Source organism: Siniperca chuatsi, linkage group LG3, assembly GCF_020085105.1.
Source record: "Siniperca chuatsi isolate FFG_IHB_CAS linkage group LG3, ASM2008510v1, whole genome shotgun sequence".
NCBI classification, from domain to species: domain Eukaryota; kingdom Metazoa; phylum Chordata; class Actinopteri; order Centrarchiformes; family Sinipercidae; genus Siniperca; species Siniperca chuatsi.
In genome coordinates this window covers 22,248,386-22,273,861 of record NC_058044.1, presented here as the reverse complement: position 1 = coordinate 22,273,861, position 25,476 = coordinate 22,248,386, and the positions used below count along the sequence as shown (strand labels likewise).

At 41.4% G+C, this 25,476-nt stretch overlaps 1 protein-coding gene across 8 annotated transcripts in view; it reads right to left on the bottom strand.

Moving 5' to 3' along the window:
- Positions 1–25,476, bottom strand: part of pnpla6 (patatin-like phospholipase domain containing 6) — a 34,804-nt gene that overhangs the window by 2,963 nt on the left and 6,365 nt on the right. The window contains exons 3-36 of one of the 8 annotated variants that reach the window (XM_044188564.1): positions 23,434–23,487; positions 23,012–23,099; positions 22,814–22,896; positions 22,559–22,650; positions 22,301–22,441; positions 21,802–21,961; positions 21,277–21,357; positions 20,747–20,875; positions 19,034–19,114; positions 18,614–18,749; positions 18,339–18,413; positions 17,185–17,285; positions 16,482–16,661; positions 15,448–15,525; positions 15,062–15,267; positions 14,580–14,711; positions 14,311–14,434; positions 13,801–13,914; positions 13,650–13,725; positions 13,373–13,522; positions 13,092–13,155; positions 12,673–12,841; positions 12,351–12,533; positions 11,971–12,089; positions 11,424–11,580; positions 11,105–11,221; positions 10,890–10,959; positions 7,850–7,966; positions 5,882–5,998; positions 3,755–3,903; positions 3,411–3,563; positions 2,417–2,533; positions 2,189–2,276; positions 866–1,011 (exon numbers count right to left, since the gene is read on the bottom strand). In XM_044188564.1, coding sequence (XP_044044499.1) covers positions 866–1,011; positions 2,189–2,276; positions 2,417–2,533; positions 3,411–3,563; positions 3,755–3,903; positions 5,882–5,998; positions 7,850–7,966; positions 10,890–10,959; positions 11,105–11,221; positions 11,424–11,580; positions 11,971–12,089; positions 12,351–12,533; positions 12,673–12,841; positions 13,092–13,155; positions 13,373–13,522; positions 13,650–13,725; positions 13,801–13,914; positions 14,311–14,434; positions 14,580–14,711; positions 15,062–15,267; positions 15,448–15,525; positions 16,482–16,661; positions 17,185–17,285; positions 18,339–18,413; positions 18,614–18,749; positions 19,034–19,114; positions 20,747–20,875; positions 21,277–21,357; positions 21,802–21,961; positions 22,301–22,441; positions 22,559–22,650; positions 22,814–22,896; positions 23,012–23,099; positions 23,434–23,487 — 4,047 coding nt within the window. Of the gene's footprint in view, positions 1–865; positions 1,012–2,188; positions 2,277–2,416; positions 2,534–3,410; positions 3,564–3,754; positions 3,904–5,881; positions 5,999–6,441; positions 7,967–10,889; positions 10,960–11,104; positions 11,222–11,423; positions 11,581–11,970; positions 12,090–12,350; positions 12,534–12,672; positions 12,842–13,091; positions 13,156–13,372; positions 13,523–13,649; positions 13,726–13,800; positions 13,915–14,310; positions 14,435–14,579; positions 14,712–15,061; positions 15,268–15,447; positions 15,526–16,481; positions 16,662–17,184; positions 17,286–18,338; positions 18,414–18,613; positions 18,750–19,033; positions 19,115–20,746; positions 20,876–21,276; positions 21,358–21,801; positions 21,962–22,300; positions 22,442–22,558; positions 22,651–22,813; positions 22,897–23,011; positions 23,100–23,433; positions 23,488–25,476 lie in introns of those variants that run through there. The other 7 variants (XM_044188573.1, XM_044188581.1, XM_044188580.1 and 4 more) reach the window with 7 other exon arrangements.

Here is a 25,476-nt window from a genome sequence, read left to right as displayed (position 1 = left end):
CGTGCATCACTACTGGGAACGCTGCTTTTGCTGTTGGATTGTCTACGTTCCGAATTGAAATTTTAAAAAGCACAATGTCTCCAAGAAGCACGTCCTGTGCCGTGACAGGTGCGTGGCCGGCAGAGCAGCCCCCTGCCCTGCTGCGTTTCAGTGCCAGGCAGCAGCAAACCGAAGCAGCGAGGAGTCAGAAATGATAATAAAATTTTACATTAACATACAACCATCACCACTCAAAATATAGCCAAAGAAGAGCTACCTTTTACTAAATTTAAGTCCATTAAAAACACATTTATCTGCACCTACCATTTATTATTATTCCTGTTTGCAATCATTTATCTATGTGTTAAGAAATTACCAGTGTGTATGGGAATTAACAGGAAAAGGTAATGTATTATTAGGTGCAGCTAAATTATGTGCTGATGCACCTAAATGAAAAATGTAGGCGCACCAGTAACACCAATGTAAAAAGTTAGCTTGGAGCCCTGAAAAAGACAAAAAAAATACCCGAACACTCCTCTCTTGTTCCCAATTCTTCTTTTATTCTACATGGACATGATAATGTTTCAACAACAAATGTGGTGTCCATGTAGAATAAAAGAAGAATTGGGAATGAGATACCTGTGTGTATGTATTTTTTTTGTCTTTTTGTGTATGGATGCACCAATCTGACTTCATCTCACCTGGTTCCGTTACCTCAACTCAGGATATCTACCAATACAGATTTTTTTTTTTACTAAAAACGAGTCTGTGGCCTGCCGTGAGTGAATGAATGTAACTGATCGGGGAAACACTGACAATATTTCATAAGAAACTGTATTTAATATGGATTGGTCTCATCATGTTTTCTGTTTTTGTGTGTGCTTACAGTCTGAAAGACTCCATTCTGGCCCCACTCTCCAGGGGAGTGGTCCTCAGGGTCCTCTGCGTCCTCCTCTTCTTCCTCCCCTTCCTCCTCTCTCACCGTGTCCATCCCGTCTTCCTCGTACTCTGTCAGACAGTCCGACTCCTCTGCTGAACGGAAAGATTTAGAGGAGATATTACAGAGAGAATTTATTGTGTGACTGACCCACCAGGTTTAGATAGCACCCATAAAATATCAGGGACATCTGCTACTGTATTTCAATAAATAGACCAAGTGAAAGCTATGACCCCTCATTTATTACACTGATAAAATCCGACATGATCTTGGAGGGGAACTGTACATCTGGAGGAGGAGACTGCTGCAACAAGGACTTTTAACACTATGCGTGCAAGCTGTTTAAAAAATATTTTAACCACTATAAAAGGAATTACACTAGTGGAGGAAGTATTCAGATCTTTTACTTAAGTAAAAGTACTTATACACTGTAAAAATACTACGTAATAAAAGTATTAAAAGTAAAAGTACTTAATGCCGAAAAATGGCTCCAGTGACTGTTATACTATTATTCTATTATATATTATATCATTAGATTATTATTACTCATGCATTAATGTAAAAGCAGGATTTTACTGTTGTAGTTGGTTGAGGTGGAGCTATTTTTAACTATTTTGTATTGGACAGCAACTAATGATTATTTTCATTATCGATTAATCTGCTGATTATTTTCTCCATTAACCGATTGATTGTTTGGTTTGTAAAAATTCTCGAAGTAATGAGAAATGCCGTCACATTTACCCAGAGCCCAAAGTGGCACCTTCACAATGCTCATTATGTCCAACCAGTACAAAATTCTAAATTATTAAAAATAAATTAAAATAATTTAAGAAAAGCATAAAATCCTCACATATGTGAAGCTGGAACCATGTTTCTGCATGAAAAGTGACCTAAACGATGATAAACATACTTGCCAATTAATTTTCTGTCAATAGTCTAATTGATTAATCGACAAATAATTTCAGCTGTACGTGTATTACTGTTGTAATTTATGACATATTTTATAAGCTTGTATGTTTTGTATGCAAAAATTAATTCATAATTTAAATTTAAATTTGTAAAGTAACTAGTAACTGAAGCTGTCAGATAAATGAAATGAAGTAAAAAGTACAATATTTCCCTCTGAAATGTAGTGGAGTAGAAGTAGAAAGTGGCATGAAAAGACTCAAGTTCCTCAAATTTGTACAGTACTTGAGTAAATGTACTTACAGTTACATTCCACCACTGAGAAATTATTTCTAGATAATAATGAATTGGCAGACGATCCTTCACCTTCTGCAGCTACGTAGCTTTGGACCGGCTCTATCCTGGATACAATCTCTGCAAGGTCAGTGAAGTCAGCTCCTGGATACGTGCAGGACTACGAGACACAAAACTATTATTATATACTGATGTAATAACTTTGATGGTGTACATGTACAGTATGTAGTTACACATAAACCATATTACATATCAATTATGCCGTGTGTGTGTGTGTGTTCGCGTGTGTGCTCTTCTCACATCAGTTCTCTTGCTGTTGTTGTAGTCGGCTGAGCGGTGGTCCTTCAGCATGTTTTCGATGATGTCACCACGGGCCCAGCCAGTAAACACCAACTTGCCGTGCTGGAAGCCCACATCCTGAAGTAGTTGAAATAGAAATACATGGTACTTTAAATAAAGTAGGTAAACACATGTTTTGAGGAAATGTTATGTAACTCTGATTATGACGTATTTTTTAGTTTATTTGGTAACATGACGCTTTTAAATATATAAAAGTAAATATATATTAAAAATGTGAAGCTTGTGGCATTTTAACATTTACAGTATGAATCATCTATACTTGTACAAATCATCACCGCCTTCATTTTGAGAAGTCTTTTCTAATAATCATCAAATCATACAAATAAACAATCGTCAAGAGGACTGTATTTCAGATAGTGTGCTGCTGGGTTGGATTTTATGAATATCAGCTGGATTATCCTATGGACAGGAAAAAGGAAGTGCTACAGTAGCACAGCTAAAGCTTGCTGCTTGAAGTTGAAGGTGGAACGTGTTAATGCATATTTCCTGCTAGTGGCTCTTATTGTTCTTCTTACCAGGCATTCACACCTTAAACAGCACTGTGTTTAAAGATGCAGGATTGGCTGGGGGCTTGTTGTTTGAGTCTCGAAGATCGTGATGTTAACAGTAGAAGTATGACTTGACATTACAAAGTAATCTATCAGGAATGTGCGCTTGCATGTATGCGATTGGCCAACGCAGTGGCCTCACTGAGGGGGGCTTCGTCTTTTTTAGAATGTTTGGCTGTAGAATGGCTGTAGCCTTCAGAACAAATGCACATGGAGCGATGCCAGAGTAGCAACATCCTCTTTACAGAATGAAGCAATGAGGTTGACATCAACCCCTGTCAATACAACTAGTATGACACTGAGGCAATATTGACTATGCTCTTATTTGTTTGCTGTAATTAAATCAAGGTATCACAAACATAGGCAATATTCATGAAGTAACTCACATAGATCTCGTCAAACTTGCCGAAGTCCATGGTCTTGAAGCGGTCGATGGGGGGTCTGATGTACTCGCAGTAGGCACTCTTCTTTACCACCTCTAACTGCCGCACACAGGACACGTAGGCCAACCGAGACTGTATCTCTGCCATGTCTGGCACCTGCGGGAGAGGCAGGTGTGAGAATTCTACCAGAATTCATCAGCAGAAATATCTCTTGATCTGCAGACTGAGCAGCAAAATCACCCCTGCTACATATTGACTGGAAGCATTTAAAAGCTTAAATATAGTATTCTATATTTTAAGAGTCACCAATAGTTACAAATGCCTTTTGCTGCCAACCCATAGTGTACCTTTACTTTCTCTGCCCAGGGATTGATCCGTTTCCACAGCAACCACCAGCCAGACAGGCAGTCGCCATAGTTACAGAGGTCAGTCTCATCTTGGCTACCCACGTCGATGGCAATGACTGTTCTGGCACCCATGTTCCTTGCAATGTCCGCTGTTGGACGTGGAAGGCATACACCAGCATTCACACACATGCACACAGACGTACAAACACAGCACAACAAAATCCAGCAGCAGAGATGGTAAGACAACAAATCTTGTGTTATTAAGCTTGTTCCAGGATAATATCAGTTTCTTAAAAACCTTCATTTTAGGAGCCACAATGTTCAAACAGACTTACACCACAAAAGCATCAGTTTTTTAAGTTGTCAGAAACACTCCAGAGCATTTATGGCCAATTAGTGACAGAAAACACTGCATTTAAAAAAAAAAGAAAAAAAAAAGAAATGTATACTTTCCTGGTCCAACGAGCACAGGGCCTAAGGTCCTGACCTTTCTCAGTGACTTGCAAGTGTTAAAAAAAGAGCACTGGGGCAGTGAGCATTTTTGTGGTGTTGAGCCTATTCAAAGACAAAAACTGGAAGACATCCCACATGCCCAAAGCACTGATCCAGTGTGCCAAGAACAACTATAAATGTAGCTGATGGAGCACAAACTCTTCAGGGAGAAGGCAGAGTAACAAAAGTCAGAAATAAAGGATGTTGATTTTACAAGGCTCCCTTCAGTTGGATCAACCTTTGGGCCCAGAAAGCACCATGCTTCACAAATCTCAAGAATGAACATGGCTTGGGAGATAATGAGACGTGATTCCCGTACCAAGTAGAGAATTACAATAGCTCAGTCCAGAGCTTTGTGAAATATGGCTGTGTTTCATCAGTACAGAGTACATTCTTTATCATAACTACACAGAGATAGACTCAGAGGAGTTTTCATCTGCGCACCATAATGAAAGCTAAAGACAGTTTATGTCTTACTTCTGGACACATTACAGAAATGTGTACATTTGGTCTGGTGCATTTTTTAAAATGCTTTCAGGTAATGAGGATGTATTTAATGGTCCGCAGACAAAACACAGCTCCTTGCCTCTGTCTAAACAGACTCCACACACTTTTCCTCTGGTTGAAATAGAAGCAAATACTGATTTAAAAATTAAGCTTCAGTGCAATGAACAAAAAATGCAGGGCTGGGCGATATGGTTGAAATCATTATCACAATATTAAGAAGGATTTTTTCCCGTATCAGTTATGCGTTACATGAGGTCGAACTCCTCATAGGTGTAAAACAAAAACTTCAATAACTAATTTTGTTAGTTTTAAATTACAATTGCTTGGAGTCATTAATTTGGACAACAGAACGATCACTATCACCGCAGTATGATTCTGCTGAAAGTGAATAAATGATAATATTGAATTATTACCCAGCCCTACAGAAAAGTGCTCATTTCCACATGAGGGGAACCAGACTTTAATATCAAAGCAGGCTGATGTCTTATGGCATAAAAAAAAAAAATTACATTATGATTTTAATGTCAGCAACTTGAATCTTTTTTTTTCCTCTTCAAATTTGGTACTAGTGGTAATCCCACCCCCCATTTTAATTTAGACACCTTTCTGACACCAGGCTGTTTGACAGACAAATACCACATTCCCCCTATTCAATGTGGTATTTCTTATTGAGTGGTATTTAAGTGAAACCATGTCATTATATACACTTGAATCAACTCTCAATATAACTCTAAATGCTGAATTTTCCCCCCCATCTAGTAATACAGAACATTTAAGGGTGTGATTGTTGGAAAGATTGTTTCCTCACTGAGCTCACTCAATTTTTATCATTTTGGTTTTGTTTTTAGACTGAAATTGTCATAATTGATGGTCTAAACCGGCTCAATATTCAGATGGGGAAAACTCAGCACACTCCTCCACTACCACCTGACTTCCCTCTGTCAGCATTAAGACAAGCCCACGTTTATATACTTACCCAGCCTATAAACAACTTGATTAAAACCCCTCATAATAATCATCCCCGTCCCTCACTCCACCTCCCCCCTCCTGTGGGGGAGAGGACTTTGGTGGACATTGAGGATTGTGTGTTGGTGGGGGGAGGGGTGGGGGAGTACCACCTCTACTTGCCTGGCAGGTTGTTGATGTAGCCACCGTCCATTAGCAAGTTGCCATCTTTGGGGTCGCAGAGAGGCGGCAGATACCCCGAGAGGGTCATGCTCGCTCGCACATAGCGCCACAGAGAGCCTGACACACCAGGGGAGGGGGGAGGGGAGGAGGGAGGGGGGGAATAACATCTCAATAATGTTTGCTATACGTTTCAGGTTAGTGTCGACACAGACCGCAGTCCAAACACCAGAGGGAGGTTGGACAAAGGAAGGTAGCCAATCCCTGCAAAGGCTAGGACTGTGGTTCTGCCCACCTTTAGACTCTGTTGTACACCACTGCAAACCTCATTACCTTGCACAGAGACCCGGTGTGACTTGTGCGTAAGGTAAAAAAGTAAATGGCAACCATCACAGAGCACCAAGGCTGTTTGAATCTCCAAACTGTGTCCCAACAACAGCGCTTTATAGCATGTGATCATATGAATTTGTTCCTGCAAAATCCACAGATATATTTATGTATTATTTAATATTTAATCCTGGTAACCTGAGGAGAAGAAGTAGAAAATATTGAAATGGACCTACTTGAATTGTCTACATGTCAGAGAAGGAGCAGCGGCAGATGTTGTGACAATGTTTGGAGATCCTTCACCGTGAACATAGCAGGGAAGCACCCAGCCTGCCCAGTCTTGCAGTCCAGTTCATTGCCAGCAGGGGGCAGGAGCAGGCCAGGTGCTGCATGGGTTGGAAGGATAGGGAGCACCGCAGTGAAAAGCGAAGGGTGCAACTCTGCGTGGATGTGAATGCTGAGGCAGAATTATCTTACTGAAATATTACCACCTAAAACTTTCCATTTGTTTACTTAGATTTATTGTAACTTAAGGGCTTTATTCAGTTTGTACAGGAGCTACAATGGGCAACAGCAGGATCCAGAACACATATTCCTGATAAATAAAATAAACACCAGATAAACAAAAAAGGTAACACATGCCATCAATATATATTCATGAGAAATATATAGATTGGCTCACAGTGTCTAAAACTGGCATGCACATAGAAGCAAGCAAAGCCAGGGGAGATGACAGGTGCTGTGTAGGAGAGACTGAACATGTTCCTGTAGATAGAGGTGATTGAAATGAAATAGAATCTATTTCACAGGGACCTCGTCATGGGAAACAAGCTGCAGTTCAGTCCAAACGACAGACACATTTAGGCCCACTGAAACGCACAATGATCCACAACAGACAGATGCGATGTTGACATGGTGCAGCCCTTTACTATCTCCAGTGAGGCAGAAATGACACCTTCAACACTATCAGCTTTCCTTTAATCAAAACACACAGTACTATCTGGTTTCTATACCGGATCTTACACTAAAAATCCAGCTAAATGCAAACCAATCAAGTTTGATTTACCTCGGCCAAGCTGAGCTGCCTGCAAGTTAATAACTGTATTTTTGTAAAAAGTATTGCTAAAAATAAGCAAGTACAGAGGTGCATGAAGACATCAGTGTTTACAAGTCACATCCAGAATGTTATGATATAAAAGGTAAAGGTAACATTTTAGCAAATATAGGGGGCCAGAAGAAGCCAGACCATCATGCATCTCTCTATGTCCCATAGATGTCCAGACATGCGTGGGCAAAACCTCAAATCTAATACGAAAATAAAGGTCAACAGTTATATTTAGAGGCACCAAGCCAACTGGAGAAAGTGTGTTGTGTGTGTGAAACAAAAAGCCAATTGGAGAGAATGATATGTACTATTGGCCGTTATTCAGTGAAAGATGAGGCACTGATTGGATCAATTCGAAGACATGTAGTCTTTCCTTCCAAACCATGGGCCCCCAATGTCCACCTGGTCAGTGCGGGGTTAGTTACGAGTGAGAACTTGGGAGGGAGAGGACAAGAAAGAGGAGGAGGGTAGCCGAGTGGATGAATGTCGACTTAGGGATGAGGGAGGAGGTTTTGGTGAGCGGGTGTTTAAAATCTGACCTGGGACATTGTTAACATAGCAACCATCCACAAGCAAGTGGCCATCCTTGGGGTCGCACAGGGGAGGTAAATAGGGGGTGTAGGAGGCGCTGGCTCTAACATAGCGCCAGACGCAACCTGTCGGGAAATGGAAATGGAGAAGGAGGAACACATCAAATATGGGCCGGACTCCACATCACAGATGGAATAAGAGAGAAGGATGGATAGAGTATAGAGAGAGAGACAGAGAGAAGAATGCTGAAAAAAAGAGAAGAATAAGGAGGGAGAGAGAAAGAAAGAAATGCCCGCAACATAGAGAAGAAAAGTGCAAGATTCTGCCAGGAGCAAGACAGAGAGGAAGGGGAGTACAAGGTCAACAAAATGATTTACCCATGCCTACGGTTTCTAACCAAATGCAGTAAATTCTAATATGAGGCCAATTTAAAATAAAAGCATACTCTAGAACAACTATATGGCCAATTGAATTAAACTACTTGAAGGCTAATCAATGAAGTATAATAGACTTTGTTCAGAATGATGACAAGATACCAAGATATCTACACAATAAAATTTTGTGGCTGCTAGAAACAACACAATTTAGGCTAAGTATCATTAAAACCAGTCTCTGATATAAATGACAACAAATATGTCAGATGAATGACACCAGATGTATGTAAATGAGCTTAACCTAAAAACAGTGATGCAAAGATTGTTTGATGTGTTCATTAAGCATATTAAAAAAATTGTATTAGCAATGTTAGATGACTGGTCCGACAAGCAAGGTTGGAGGAAGACAAGCAGACGGAGAAAGAGAGAGACAGACAGACAGAAACAGTGAGAAAGAAGAAAGAAGGAGAGAGAGAGAGAGAGAGAGAGAGGGGCCACCATTGCAAAGAGTGCTGTTGGGCGTTAAACTAAATTCTCCAAACTGTACAATGAAGAGAAAACTGCAGGGGAAACTGGAAACTGGACAAGGTTTTACAGAAAAGATTTTTCTCAGATCTCATTCTTGCTAGTTTTTCTCACTGGTTAAAACCAAGGCATATAATGCAATCCCATGACACTGTGTACCTTACACCCATCAAAATGGCATACAATTAACCCCCCCCCCGTTGCTGAGGCCAAAGTGACATATTCAGAACTGCATCACCCTAGCGATGTTTGACAAAAGCACACCAGAAAAACTACAGAAAGCACAGAATGGAGGTAAAGGAGTGAGAGAAGCAACATGGGATGTCATTAAGGAGCGAGAAGTGAAAGGCAGGGTGGAGTGTTCTGGATCCTACATGTTGACATGGACATGGGAGGGGAATCAGCATTTTTGGGTCAGCGACTACATGGGTTATTTTGTCTATGGCGTAATCTAGAGATGGGCAGCTCTGTGATCGCTATGTGCAGAAAGACTTGACATAAGGGATATACAGTTTCTGGGAGATTTAGACACAATGAAAAAGCTACAGCTTTATCAATTTAGTGTATGAAAAGGAAGACGTTAAGAAGGAAGAAGAAGAGGAGTTTAATAGAGACAGAAAAGAAAATCAAGATATAGAAGATATAGAAAGATGGTCAAACATTGGAAAAATGAATGAAAGACAGAAAGAAGGAAAGAAAGAAATAAAATGGAAAGAAACAAGTGCAGTAAACTAAGAGAGGCAGATGATGGAAACAATGAGACAGAGAGGAAAAGGCTTTGCTCCAGCAGTTAGTTCATACACATGCCAAAATGCAAACATAAGCATTCTGTGTTTCCCTGCAGGACTCAGGCCTACAAACCCCTCAAATCCAGTAATCAGCCTGAATTCTAATAATTCAAAACATTGCCTTTACAATGAAACTAACAATGCCTTAATTTGATGCACAATACTGTAAATTACAAAGTAGCATTACACTGATTATGCTAAAAAATTACACTGCATAGAGAATGGCACACTGGATTTGCGGGGTTGGTGGGGTTGTCCTTTCAGGATAGATCTACTTTAGCTAATGTTAGTGATGGTGCATTTTTTATGCAAGGCAACACATTTGCGTTTATATTAGCAAAGTCAGACACAAGCATAGAAACATCTACATGGTGTTTTCTTTTGTACATATTTAGTGAAATATCCTTCCAAGCCCTTGGCCGGGCGGGCTTACTCCAAACGAGATTCAAACTGGCATGTTTGTGGAGGCGACTAAAATGAAGCAATGCATTTGGCTTTGATGGCTGTAATATATGCAGGATGGCCACTCAAACTGTCATTTCACCACTCCCTAACATACTCTTGCTTGCACTTCATCCATAATGTGATGTAAATGGCTGCAGTTTTTACACAATGTTCTCTGAGCCTCTTGTATTATAGCCATTAGATTGTACTTGTTTTAACATGTTTACTTCTTGTTGTGAGGAACTTAAACTTGTCTATTTCCAGCGAGACTCGCAAGGTCTTTCAGCTGGCATGTACACTATTAAACGGACACATCTAGAGTCGTAGTAACTATACTGGCATTTGCTCAAAGTGCAGTTTGAAAACACATCAACTTCAATTTAGTTTGGAGTATACCGGCCTTAAACCATAAATCTGAGGGCATACAGTCCAGTCACTCTAGATGATGCATAAGCCATTTTATGTATCTGTTATGCCTACTGATACAATATGTATAGACTTGTTCTGTAAAGGATAAAACATGCTACAGTGCCTAAAGTCACTTCTGAAATTGAGTGGGTGCAAGCATTACTCACTGTTTAATTACTTTTGAACATGAATTGATGACAATGCCAATTTCACACATTAGTTCTCTGTCATTCAAGGTAGTATTATTGATTGAGTTGTGTTAAATATTGAGAAAGACTTAAGCAATTACTATTATGCCCTTTATTGTGTATGTCTATGTTTGTGTGTGTGTGTGTGTGTGTGTGTGTTATGTACTGTACTAAAATGTACTGTAAAAGTGCTGTAACGTACAAAAGCAGCGACTTGAGCTTGTCTAAAGCTTTAAAAAAAAAAAAAAAAATTAGCCAATCACAACAGTAATATGATAGAGAGGGGTGGCAACCCCTGCAGTCAGCTCAGCTGTCACTTACCATCCTGGTGAACGCGCATGGCTGAGGCTGTGATGTCAGTGGTGACGTTGAAGTATGGCAGCCACAGGTCCTGGGGACACAGAAAGTATTTCAGTGTCTAAAATAAACCTTATTTACATTTTCCCAGTGACTGACTCAAAATCATGACCCTCTTGTGTTCTGGCAGACCTTACTGCAGTGCCAGTGGTAAATATATTCTCTCTGAACTCCCTCACCTCAGCTTGCTTGTCCTGGAACACTTTATAGATGCTGGTGTTGAAGGCAGAACCGGAGAACATGGAGGTGATGGGATAGGTCAAGTCCAGGACTGTTTTAAATACTGAGTTCATTGCCTGTTGAACAACAAAATACAGAGAAATTGGACGGAAGTCTATTGTTAATTACCTATTCTTGTTTGAAACCGTAAGCTTTTTGTTTCTTATCAGTTACGAGGCATTCCCCTTTTAATACATTGAAAGACAATGAATTGAAGTCATTTTAGACATATGAGCAAGACAGAAATGACTGAATGATGGATATAGATGTGCGCTGTACCTTGGACCACTCTCTGGCTCTCTGTTTGGTTCTGACGGCACTCCTCTCCTCAGCGTACAATGCACCAATGAATGAGCCGATTGAGGTCCCTCCCACTATGTCAATAGGAATCCCTGCTTCCTCCATAGCTTTGATCACACCCACATGAGAGCAGCCTCTGCATGCGGGAAAACAAACATGTTTGACAACAGTCAGGTACACTAGATGACTTCATATGTTGTAAGCTGCACATGGTGCTGAGTGGTAAAAAATGACTTGAGATGTTCCTTTGATATAAAAGAGTACAATTTCATCATCATTTTAAAAAAAAGTACAAATCATTGAAGTTTCAAAAAGTGGGACATGTTTTTAGGTGATAAGACAGGTGTATTACCTTCCATAATGGTAAAATGAAGGAGAGCTAAGGCCTGCTGATACATTACATAATATTCATGTCAGGTGGGTAGACTGCATTGTTAATATTACAAAACACTAAGACTTTTAAGACACAAACTACATGTCTGTACTGATAGTTGTGGCTCAGCCCTCTTTGGACAGCCCTGCTCACCTGGCTCCACCTCCTCCCAGCACCAGGGCAATGGTGTTTCCAGTCAGGACTCGGGCCAGCCGAGAGAAATCACTGTGCCTGTCTGCCGTTTTCTCAAACACCTTCTCATAAACCTCCCTCTGCACAAACAGAAAATACACATGAAAATACAATAAAAGCATCAACTTCACATTAACATTCATTTACCAGACCATCATTTCATGACTGCGCTCTTAGTTTACAGTTATGGAGTTAAGGAGTGGCTAATCAATTTCACTGTCCACTAGGTCACCTGATTCTAGATAATAGAGCATACCATAATACAGTATATATGTTGTATGCTAAAGAATAACAATTTCATAAAAAAACAGCTAGAAATGACAGTAAAGTTTGTTTTGTACTAGTTTGCTGGGGCTGCGTCTGGAGAAGACCCTGCGGGGACACTTGAGGTGCAGATGCCCGGAGCACCAGCTACGCATGTTGAGCCACTCGACCGTCCTGGAGGGGCCCGGTCCATCCTCTTTGTGCAGAAGGACCAGCTGCTTCAGAGCCCGAACTGCTGTGTTCTCCAGCATCTGCTCCAACTGGAGGGGAAGAGAAGAGGAGGGAAACAAGACTTAGAAAAGAGACAGAGAGAGTAAATGCGCTTATTTGTATTTGAAACGTTTGCTTGTTACCGGAATTTTCCCACCTTCCCCTTTCCTCTCCTAGACACACACATACCTCTCCCAGGGTAGGTTCCTGGTCCCCCAGGCCGACAATGAGGATGCAGTCAGACTGGCGGATGCAGCGCTGAGTCCACGGGGTCATGCTGTTGTCAGTCTGGTACAGGACAATCCGATTGATGTCCTCCTGCTGGGCCAGCCAGCCAGAGAGACGGTACTCATGGATACTGATAGATACAGGAGAAAAGCAGGGATGAGGATATAGAACAGCATTTTAATTCACCAAAACGCTGCATAGAAAAAAGGCTATGATGACATGAACAATGAATTGGGAGATATAGTAAGTGGAAATGATTGTGATCAGTACAGACAAACTAAAATGGGAAAAGAAAAAGTGTGGGAGATAATGAAAAAAGGTTGCAGTTGAAAAGCTTTTGTGATGATGTTTGATAAGACTAAGAAGTGAGTCAGACTGACCTGTCCAAAGCAGAAGCACCCAGTCGCTCTCTGATTATCTCACTGGTTAATAGCAGAGTGGGCCCTGCAAGTGTCAAACAGATGTATAAATGAACTGTATGAACTCCCACGTGTGTATTCTGTTTTACTTCAGCATACTGCACTACATGGTACAAATTAACTTAGTACCATGTCATGCAGTAATGCATACTTCTGGTATAACCAGGAACTAAATAGATATTCAGCAATCCCAGATGCAAAAAGGGTTGTTGTGGACAAATGAAAATGATTTGTGGGCCTACCAATGGCACTGAGGGCATGGCTGAGCTCCAAGTTGAACGCATTGATCGGCACCTCATCACATACAGGCAGGACAGCCACAGTTGAGAGGTTGCTAGCAGGGTTGGTGACATCGGCACTGGTTGTCATACTGGGCATACTCAGGGGTGAACCTTGAAGACAGGATCACAGTGTGTAAATGGAGCATACTGTACGTTAAATGCATCGGGCTGGATTAACAAAGGCATAGGGAGGAAATATGTTTATGTGCACATAAAACGATCCTTATCATGACCTTACCTGAGAAAGGCCCGCGACCCTGCTGCAGGTTCCCCAGAATCTTCTGGCCTAACAAGTGGATCAACCTTGTCACCACCTGAACAGACATCAAGCATCAGGACCATTTCAGCTGTACACACAACCACAGCCAGATCAAGACGAAGTCACTGACCTGGGGATATCGTCTTTTGATGTTGTTTAGTGTTCCCTCGGGCAGTTTGACCAGCTCTGTGTCTCTCACAGCGTGGACGGTGGTGGCTCTTGGCTGTCTGGTCAAGGCCTCCACCTAAAGTATAAGGCAAGACCATGAGATGAGACGCCATGAGATGTTACAGAACTAAAAACCAATATTCGAGCAGGAAGGTAATAATAATGATAAATAACTGACCAACAATTCACGCAGATGATTGGGTTTGTCATTACAGACAAAATTGTGCAAAAATATCTGAAAGTATTCAGTACACAGTACGTTTCTGTTCCAACTACTAATCTAGTAGAGAAAAGACATCTTATTAAAATTGTCCTGATGTGCTAAAATCCACAAGCATTACAAGCAATTTGAAACAAAAAAACTGCACTACTTGGAATAAAAGCTCATCAAGGCATTAATTTTCAGCTCCATATTTAATTTTGATAGTTGAGGTTTCTTTTACACACAGGCAGAAAAGAGCCTTGTTCTCACCACTCCGATGAGGTCTCCTCTGCCATATTCCCCAACTAGTTCTTTCTTGCCATTTGTCTTGCGGATGACTGAACGCAGACGTCCATTCAGAACAATGTAGGTGCAGTCTGACTGGTCGTCCTGTCTGTAGATGTGAAGAGAAAAAACACAGATATTACAGTAACTATTACAAGTAAATTATATGTTAAAACATGGCAATGATGTTTGCACAAAGAAGAGAAGTAATTGTCTATGTGTCTATCCAAGAAAAAAAAACTGAAGTAGAGTACCTGTAGAGGGCTCTGCCAGCCTCCACAGCCATCCAGTCAATAGCAAAGTCCATCTGCCTGACAAAAGCTGACATGCGGATGGCCACCGTGTGAGCTGCACTCAGCACCACACTGGGCTGCTCCCTCATGATCCTGCAGAGGGCAGCATACAGCACAGACACAGACTTGAGCAATACTGGCTACACAGTAGTTACAGTATTTAGTTAGTGTCTGTAAGTGGATGTTTTAAAGCTAAACTGAATGGTTCCAACAATTACGAAAGATCAGTCAGTCTGTATGGAGAACTTCAATTTGAAATTCTTACTTCAAAGACTTTGGATGCGTAATTGTATTGCACATATAATGGGGCATTGTTGCTTTATTAATGAGAGCACATAAATAATATTAGACTCAGTTATATGCCTGCTGAAAGTGGACTGTAAAACAAACTTTTATAAATAGTCGCCATTCTTGTTTGTCCACATTAAAGGTGATCGACTCACTCGTAGAAATCCGACTTTGAGATCTTGACGTAAGTACAGTCTCGGATGGCCTTGATGGTGAAGATGAGGGGCTCTCCAGTGAGCACAGCGAGCTGGCCCACCATCTCCCCTTGGTGGGTCACAAACAAGCAGACGGCTTCCTGCTTGTTAATCATCCGCTGGTAGACATGCAGACAACCAGACAGGACAAAGTGCAGACTCACGTCCTAAAAGAGTAACAAGAGGAAACTATAACAGAAACGTTGGAGTTTAAAAATAACTTTGCTGTATTATCCTACACATTCTTTTTTTTGTGATTACTTTGATTACTTTACTTGCTACTACTACTATACTATAGTTATTATAAGTTTTCAGAAAAGGGGTTCAGTATGTCTTTTGTTAAGTACCTGGTCTCCCTGTCTGGCTAAGACGGCTCCAGCTTTTGCATGGTGCAAAGTAACTCTCCCATTTAACAAGGATGGGTCCTGGATTTAAGAAGAAAAAGAGTCAAAGAGTCAAAAAGTCAAGTCAAGCAGTGACAAAAGAGTGAATCACAGTGGACAAACAATGTGGATGAAATGTCTTCACTCTACCTTGTTCACCTTTGGATGAAAATCAAGCTGCAGATGATTCTGCAATTCTGCATTTATTTCATCAATCATACTTTGATCTAGTTACACCAACACAATGTTTTGAAATATTAGGTGTAGCAATGCCTATTAAGAAGCACCCAGAAAAGGAGTTTACCACATATTGCATCAAACACATGTACACAACATCCTACCAAATGTAGTCTTGGGCTGAAATCTGCATTAGAATTCGATCTGCATAGATGTATCAAAGGCAGTGGGAGAGCAGTGCGCTATTGGCATGTTTAGATCCCGCTTTACTTGCAATAGTAATTGTACAGAAACACATTTGATAACACCATTTGACATATTATAGAAAACATCTAGTACTATGGTCCCACCAAACAAGATAAGTAATTTGGGCTGAAATCTTTCTTGTTTTTAAAAGCTGAGGAATTATGAGTAAGTGTAAATGACTTGCTGCAATTCTGTATTTTAACTCTTATACTCTACTTTTTATACTTTTGCTGCCAGTGTGATGAATGTGTTCTGTTCTTTATACACAGACGTCACTGACACAAATATAAAAGAAACATTTTTCTTGATGCAAACACTAGGAAATTCTATTAAGTGCTTGAGTTTGATTTTGGAATGTGCTTTCGTTTAGTCCCTATGGGTTTGATTACAATGCTAAAAATGTATACACTTCAGGATGTGTAAAATAGCATATGAAAAATATTTGACAAGAGTTTATGTTTTATTGTTCATCTCTTCTCAATAGTGTTTATGGCATACTACTTAGGTGCCATGTGATACCACTACATAATAATAACATCAAGATACACTATCAGTAAATAAAAAATAAAAAAAACCTCAATCTTCATGAGTTTGAGGATCTCCTTTTGAGCTTCCTCAAACAGAGCAGTGCTGGATCGACTGGATACAGGTGTAAAAATATTGTCCACACCCGAGTCTTCCTCTGGATACAGATAGATCCCTGAGGGAACCTCATCTACGGTCACCCTCCTCTCCCGCTGGTCCTGGGATACGGACTGTAATGGTACACATACAAGAAAGTATTTGATGAATCTCAATCTAAAATCTTCCTCCTGTTAAAAATAGGGAGATCTGCCCCTACAAAACAAAACCATGACTTATCTATGAATTATCATGATGAGATTATTAACTAAGACTTTATCTTACAATCTGATAAGTGTCAGATAATATCGTATACTTAGCTGTGTTTTTGACATACTGAACAATAAACATCACATTTACATTTTCAAAACTGATAGAATGTTTTGGAACAATACAAACATTTTAATATCACACATAACATAATTGATAGATAATCATTTCTAATAACAAATCATTGTTGTCAAGAAAAAAAACATTTTAGCAGCCTCAGAGAGACTATATATTTTAAATATTTGGACTACTTTCTTTACTGGATTACTTTGTTGTTATTCATGCCCTGTAGTGAACTTTTAGCTGCTAGTTACCCAATTTCATGTCATGAGATCAGTTAAGTCAACCTGGTCTCATTTCTGTCTAAAGAGTCTGCAGTATACTGACCCGAGGGAAAGTAGGAGGAGTGTTGCCGTCCTCTGCAGAGACAGAGATCCGTCCCCTTTCGTATGCCATGTCAAAGTCTGATCTCAGACTTTTCTGTATACCTGCAGAGACAAAATGTAGACAGTGTTCTTCAGTCTTTAATCAACATTATGCTTTTGTTAGGTGAAAAACATACATCTTAACTTGTGATTATTATATTTGAAAAGAACAAATTAATAGCTTAATAGCCCAAACAGGATGTTTTCAAAAGCGGTCATCAATCTATTATCTACAGCGGTTTTCATAAGCCAGAAGAAACTAACCAACCAACTGTTGGATACACAAGTCTCCATCTAAAAGCAACTATACTGTGAGGATGAGTCTAAAACAGACAGAGAAAAAGCAACAATCAGATGACTTGTATGATTGTGATTTTTAGAGTATAAACAAGAGCAGGAAAGCTAACTTTGTTGCCTTGTTGTACTTCCTTAATGCAGGCGCCCAAAGTTTATAATAATATAAAAAAAAAAATATTGGACAGTTTAATTGACCGTTCATTCTTGCAGAGGAGCTCAAAACAGATCAAATCTCAATGTCTGTAACTTCAGCCATGTTTAGCACGATGCCCCTGTCTGCCTTTATTGTCATAAAGGCATTAGTGAGTAGAAGTGTGCAGTGAGACTGCAGTTTGCCCTCACTTCATTCTGCCATGCATTCCAAGCATGGCTTCACTGCTGGCTATCACATGTCAACATTTGTGTCATCATAACCATAAACCTCTCTGTGTTAACGTGCCGTTAGCTGCAGATGGTTATAAAGTTTTGGTCGCCTTTCTAAACGCAGTATGCTTCATTCGAAAGAGAACAGAGACCTGTCTCTTCAGGCAGCCACAGTGAGGTTAATAACTTGTCCAAAAGAATCAAACTAAAGGGGTCCATTGCTTGAATAAAATGGCTTTCAAGATGACTGGTGTGAACATGCCCAAAGACTAGGTACATGTAGTGTATGGTAGATAAGTATGGCATCAGAGGAGCTGAGTGGGGTGGTTTTAGGGCATGTGTGCAAGTACTTTTTCAAAATAGCACATCGTACAGTTAAAACATGTCCTGTTTATTAGTAAAACTAAAGAACATTAAGAACACATTATCTCTCTGAACAGGAGAGAAGTCCCTCACCAGCAATGTCCACAGGCATGGAGATGGTCCTACTAAGAGTTGGCACTGTTGCTCCATCCTTCCCTTGTTCCCCTCCTGCAGATATAGTAAATCACAGATACAGAATTTAACAAGCAATCAAACACAAAACTAACACTGGAGGTTAATATATTTATATATTTAAGCTTTAGTGGAAACCAATAAATGTATAATTAAGATTAATTTTCTCAATCTCTCAGAGTGACTTTAGCAGTTAATAATTTACAAACAACATTCTATCACCCTATTCTCCCCACCTGTAGCTTCACCCTTAATGGCAGCTTCCCGGTGCTCCTCAGCCACTGTCAGGCTGCCAAAGCGCTTGCCATGGCGGATGGGACTGGTGCGAGTCGGGTGGGGAGACGGAGGTGGCAGACGCGAGGGCTGCATTTCCTGTAGGACAAGTGTGAGTGATATGTGGTATGATGTGTGTGTTCATTTGTGTGTGTGATGGGAGAGAGTGGAAAGAGAGACACAACATTAGCATTTAGTGACTCAAATCATAATAAAAACAGTATGTGTGCTGAGCTAATGATGCAGAATTGCTGATAAATGCCACACACACACAGTACACCAGACCACATCACCCACAGATGGTGGGTGATGTGGTCTGGTGTACTGTGTGTGTGTGTGTGTGTGTGTGTGTGTGTGTGTGTGTGTGTGTGTGACAAACTCACATGGCAGAAGAGCTCATTGGTGAGCCCCAGATAGTTGTGCAGTGCTAGGACCGTTACTCTTTGAAGACGAACCATGATAATCTGAACAGATACAACAGGAAGTGAGTCATTTGACATATCACATGCAAAATGACAGATGACTTTATCAAAACCACTTCAGTTTGATGAGTGCATACATTTCTACATTTCTACCCAACAGTAGAGGAAAACAGCACCCATATATATAAAAAAACTTTGTCCTTCACCCTCCGCGGGTGGTCTCATCCTTCGAGCTCGGGTCCTCATCCAGAGGCCTGGGAGCTTGAGGGTTCTGCGCAGTATTTTTGCTGTTCCCAGTACTGCGCTCTTCTGGACCGAGATGTCTGGTGTTCTTCCAGGGATCTACTGTAGCAACTCCTCCAGTTTTGGGGTCACTGCCCCGAGTGCTCCAATGACCACGGGCACCACTGTTGCCTTCACCTTCCAGGCCTTCTCCAGCTCTTCTCTGAGCCCTTGGTACTTCTCTAGTTTCTCATGTTCCTTTTTCCTGATGTTGCCATCGCTTGGTATCGCCACATCAACCACAACGGCTTTCCTCTGTTGTTTGTCAACCACCACGATGTCAGGCTGGTTCGCCATTACCATTCTGTCAGTCTGGATCTGGAAGTCCCACAGGATCTTGGCTCGGTCATTCTCTACCACCTTTGGAGGTGTTTCCCACTTTGACCTCGGGGTTTCCAGTCCATACTCAGTGCAGATGTTCCTGTACACTATGCCAGCTACTTGGTTATGGCGCTCCATGTATGCTTTTCCTGCCAGCATCTTACACCCTGCAGTTATGTGCTGGATTGTCTCAGGGCCTCTTTGCACAGCCTACACCTTGGGTCTTGTCTGGTGTGGTAGATCTGGGCCTCTATTGCTCTGGTGCTCAGGGCCTGCTCCTGTGCAGCCATAATGAGTGCCTCTGTGCTGTCCTTCAATCCAGCCCGCTCTAGCCATTGGTAGGACTTCTTGATATCAGCCACTTCAGTTATGTTCGGTGGTACATCCCATGTAGGGGTTTGTCCTCCCATGATGGTCCTTCCTCCAGCACGTCTTCCTCTGTTCTCCATTGCCTGAGACATTCCCTGAGCACGTCATCTGTTGGGGCCTTATCTTGGATGTACTTGTGGATCTTGGATGTTTCATCCTGGATAGTGGCTCTCACACTCACTAGTCCACGGCCGCCTTCCTTACGGCTAGCGTACAGTCTCAGGGTGCTGGATTTGGGATTGAACCCTCCATGCATGGTGAGGAGCTTTCGCGTCTTAACGTCTGTGGTCTGTATCTCCTCCTTTGGCCATCTTATTATTCCCGCAGGGTATCTGATCACTGGCAGGGCGTAGCTGTTTATTGCCTGGGCTTTGTTCTTGCCATTGAGCTGACTTCTTAGGACTTGCCTTACTCGTTGGAGGTATTTGGCCGTTGCCGTCTTCCTTGTTGCCTCTTCGAGGTTGCCATTTGCCTGTGGTATTCCAAGGTACTTGTAACCATCCTCAACCCCACACTGGATGATGGGTCATTGCTCATTCCCCCGTGTGAAAGTCCTGTGACTTACCAATTGAGCTATCCAGCCGCTATATATATATATATATATATATATATATATGGGTGCTGTTTTCCTGTTTTCCACATATATGTGTATGTGTGTGTGTGTGTGTGTGTGTGTGTAACAGAATTACACACACAACTCACCTGTACTACCCGCACCAGGCTCTCCGGGTACTTCTCAAATATAGAGAGGAAGGCTTCTACAGGTAAACGGAGAACAGTGGAAACCTCTGCAGCCCGTGCCGACACTGTTCTGTAAGGTTTCTGGTGGCCCTGGATACAGAGATCCCTCAGAATACTTCACAAAATGTTCACATTTTAAGAAGCTCTGATGTGGGAGGTTGCTTCGTCTAGACAATTCTTCAAGTATTGCTTTTAGTCTTAGAAATGGAAATCTTTATCTTCTTTATCTTTATACAGGAGTTTCACTGAATTACAACTAAAGATCAATGCATGAGTCATGTGTATGCCAGTGGAGAAGGTTGGGGGAGTCAGCTGGTGAATGTGAATGATGTGAGGTGGGGTCCAACACACGGATATCCAGGACTGCATCTCATTCAAGAATGCGTGCATTATATGTATGTGTGTATTGGGGAAGCATGAGTGTATAGGTGTGACGCAGCACCCTTGTCTGTGCAGATTTGTGTGTGCTACAAGAAGTGGGAGTGACCTACTGTAATGACATCTAGGATGCTGAGGAGGCTGTGGACACTGTCTCCTGGGTAAACCTCCTTCACCACACTTTCTTTGCCATCCTGGAAGACAGGAATAAGACATATGCATATCGGTGTGCACAGGAAGCAACTTGTGTTCTCACGTTTTTCTTAGAACTTGAGTAGCTACACTTAGTTTTACAGATAACGCCTGGATTGAAATCTCTATCAGGACAAATATCCCATTTAAGACTTGTTAAATGCCATTGAGACTGGCTGTAGGACAGGTATGTGTCATTAAGAGAGCAACCTTTACTAACAGCCATATTCCCCTAATTGCCTAATGAGATTATCTGAGTCAAAAGTTAATAGATGCTAATGTGCTGTTAAAGCCAGAACTCCCATGGTTAAGCCCCTTAGTAGATTTGCTCTAAGTTTTTAGACATTAGACTATATGATTCTCAAACACAAAAACAACTGCTACATGCATGAAATTCACAGGTAATCAGTATACACGGGAATGCATGCAGACACAAGTGTGCGTACTGTTCCAGTAAGGCACAATTCTAGTTTTCCATCCTGAACCACGTAGATGCTGCTGTCAGGCTGGCCCGGCCTGAAGACGTACTCCCCTTGTTGGAACTGCACGAACACCATGTGTTTACACAGCTCCAGGAAGAGGGGCTTCTCAAAGTGACCCAGCACACTGCAGTGAAGGACAACAAAGAGAGGTTAGGAGGTTTGTACACACACACAAACAGGCATGTACAGGTGTGAACACTAAGCTGTCCGGTTTATATATTCAAAAATGAGAGGCTTTTTAAAAAATCTTTGTTAAGTTGTGTGGAATGCTATTAACTGAGCTTTATGAGCACAGTTTGCTAGGCAACCGCTTCACAACAGAACCACACATCTCTGAGGCAATGCTCATGCTTAAGAGGAGTTGCAAATCAACTCTGTAATGTACAGACATGTTTGGGCCTTTTGAGGATAGGACATACATTATAATACAATTACACAGACATGACAAAGAAGACCATCCTACCGGACATTTTTGAGCATGTAGAGCACCTCAGAGGGGAGGTGGGAGTTGGCCACATCAAACTCGGTGAGGTCAGCCTCCAGCACTGAGGGAGGGGGCTCCTTCGCCTGCAGGATGGGCACCTCCTTTTTAAAGCGCAGGATCCTGCACAGTAGAAAGACAGGAAGACAGATGGGAAAGAGTGGAAACCACTAACAGTGAACGGGTCATGACAGTAATAGAGGTTTTAATTTGTTGGTGAGAGTGAGCTTTCTGATGTACTTTTTGGCAATGTTGAGCATTTTCTGCTTCTTCTTTAGGCGTGGCCGAGAAGAAGAGGACGTACCCACCAGGGAAGAGGTAGACTGCGAGACCTGTTGGGAAACATTACATTTGATATAGGATTCCCATGGTATTGTTGGTGTAGTAGACAAAAAACTAGAGGAATGACATGTAAGCCAGCCCATGATAACTACAACACTGATTTGAATACTGGATGTTGGAAGCATTATCATTTCCTGTCAGCCACACACTCACTTTACGCATGATCTTTCGCCCGTAGAACATGACTTTGTCCCTCTTGCGAAAGCGGTATTTGGGTGCCTCCTGAGCTTCAAGGTCTGTGAAAGATAAGAAATAACAAATGACCACAGAACATACATACAAGTTCTCAATTTTCATTACCATCATTATGTGTTCTCAGTGCATTGGTGAGATAGGGATCTCATTACTGACTTCGAAGCTGGATCCTCCGCAAGATGAAGAAGATGAGGATGGCGATGAGGACTATGGCGATGCCCGCACCAATCACCATCCCCACCATCTGAAGAGAAGAGAACAAAAGAGGAAGAGAGTTGATGTGTGGACAGGGTCAAAGGTTGCATAATGACAAAATGTAATGGCTTGTACTGGCTGCAGCACTAAAAATCATATTTACTCGGATGTTTTAATGTATTAAAAGTATTACTTCATTATTTCATCTACATGCTTGTGCTTTCTAAATATCAATGAGCTAAATTTTCTTTTCTTTCTGACTTTCTCTTCCCATGGTGAATCATGTATGGTAGTGATACAAATTTCCTGCAGGGATGACCCAACAGCAACTAAATGAAAGCAATGGGAAAAGGACAATGTGTAAATATGTAAATGAAACTCACCATGCTCGTCTGTAGTTCCTCCTCCACAAATGTCTTGATGTTATTAAACCTGTCCTAATGTAACAGAAATACAGAGAAATTACTAATCCGAAACAAACAACCAAAACCTCTACAGGCAGAATCCTAGTTGCTTAGTAGCATACCCAATGGCTGCTACCTCCTACAGTATATTAAGACTGAAACACGGTGTGAGCCTGGGCCTGGAGGCTTCAGTTTCATTGAAGTGTAATGGAATGTGGGAATAAGTGATTTGCCCTGGAGGCAGGAATGTCTGGCTGCGAGGGGACGAAGATGTAATATCTTAACTGACCTTGACCTTCTCCACACTTGTGCCCTAGCATGTGTCTTCCAACTATGTTTCCCAAACCTTTACTTCCACTTTTCACTCTATACTAAAACAGTGAGCATCACTCGGAGCTTCCTTGCTCTGCTGCCTATGTACAGACTGAGCATTCCAGATGTGAAGCTGTTGGGTTCACAGGCTACAAACTGGCACATTGTAAAGGGCAAGGCCGGACTGGATGATAAGATAAGCTTGTTTGTTTTGCTACAATAGATCCAAATAATGCAGTTAGCACTAAATGGAATTCATTCTTAATGTTAGCGGGGGCTCAGACTGAGCCTGAAAATAAAGAGAGAAGATGCTCAGAAAAAAATCCTAGATAACTTGTGCTGAATATCAGGCCCAGACTTCCCCTAATTCCTAACCTACTCCAGCGGTTGGGGCAGTCCAGTCTAGGTTTGAATAGGCTGACACCAAGATATAATGAAAACTGATGGAGCTGGACTTTGGGGGAGGCGGAGGGAGACAGAAATCTATGGTGGTCGACAAGGGCAAACACACTGCAACTTAAGAAAATGCATGCAAATACACACAACACACCCAAATACAGAAACGCGCTGCAAATACACAAAACAATGGAAGTGTTTCCAGAGGACACTAAAACGTGCTGAACAGGGCTTGGACATGCTTGTTGTTGCCACAGTTTGTGACTCATGAAGTTATTAAAGTCGGGTCCGTGTATCATCTGTTCATGTTTATGTTGTGGGTTTCTGTCTTCTGCTACTGCTCTACTCTGCGCATGCGTTGAAAGTGACCGCTGCATGTGCCTCGCAAGACCTTGCAGAGCAAAAAAGTGGCATTCTATCAGTAATTTTAATGATTTGTGCGGAGATTTAGTGTTTATGACAGATATTAACCTTTATTATCCTACCACCAGTGTTGACAGACGACCTGTAGCCTGAATGATAATCATTTAGGCATTATTAGATCCAGGGTTGTCCAGGGTCTGTCACTATCACTATACTCGCTCTCATGCAGTAATTATCTTACAGGTATTAAATCACTAATGAAGCTGCTTAGACGACCGTGGTCACAAGATGCCGCTGTACGACCTGAGCATGTCAAAATTGTCTCCTCATAGTGCATCACAGGATAACTGTCTAAGCTCCCATGCTTAAAAACGTATACTGTATGTGAGGACCAAAAATTTCACTGTTTGGTTTAATGTAGGAAACCTTGCTGTAGGAAGGTAGGAAATGCTATTTATGTGCAATTGGTCACTCCAGAGTTCATAACTACAGCTACAGTCCGTCTGTCATCACTGATGAACCTGGTTATTATTACTTTTAAAAAAAAATTCCTTCAAATGTACCTTAATTTTCAGTTTCAAAAATGCTTTACAAACCTTTTCTTTGAATCTGCCTACTCCTGCGAGGTAGGTGCATGCTGCAGACCAGACTGCGCATGCGCAAAGTGGAGAAACAGTACGAAACAGAAAAACAATGAACAGATGATATGGACCTGACTTCACGAGTCACAAACCTTTTTAGTGTCCTCTGGAAACACTTCCATTGTCGTTTTGTGTTTTTGCAGCGTGTTTCTGTATTTGCAGCTTGTTTTCTAAATGCTGCGCACGTGTTGTCAAATTGATGAAGATGTTTTCTTAATTTGCTTGTGCTTTCTTAAATTGCAGTGCGTCTGTCCTTGTCGGCCACCGTAGAAAGCAACTAAGCATGAAAGAAAAGAGGAAAGCAAAAGAA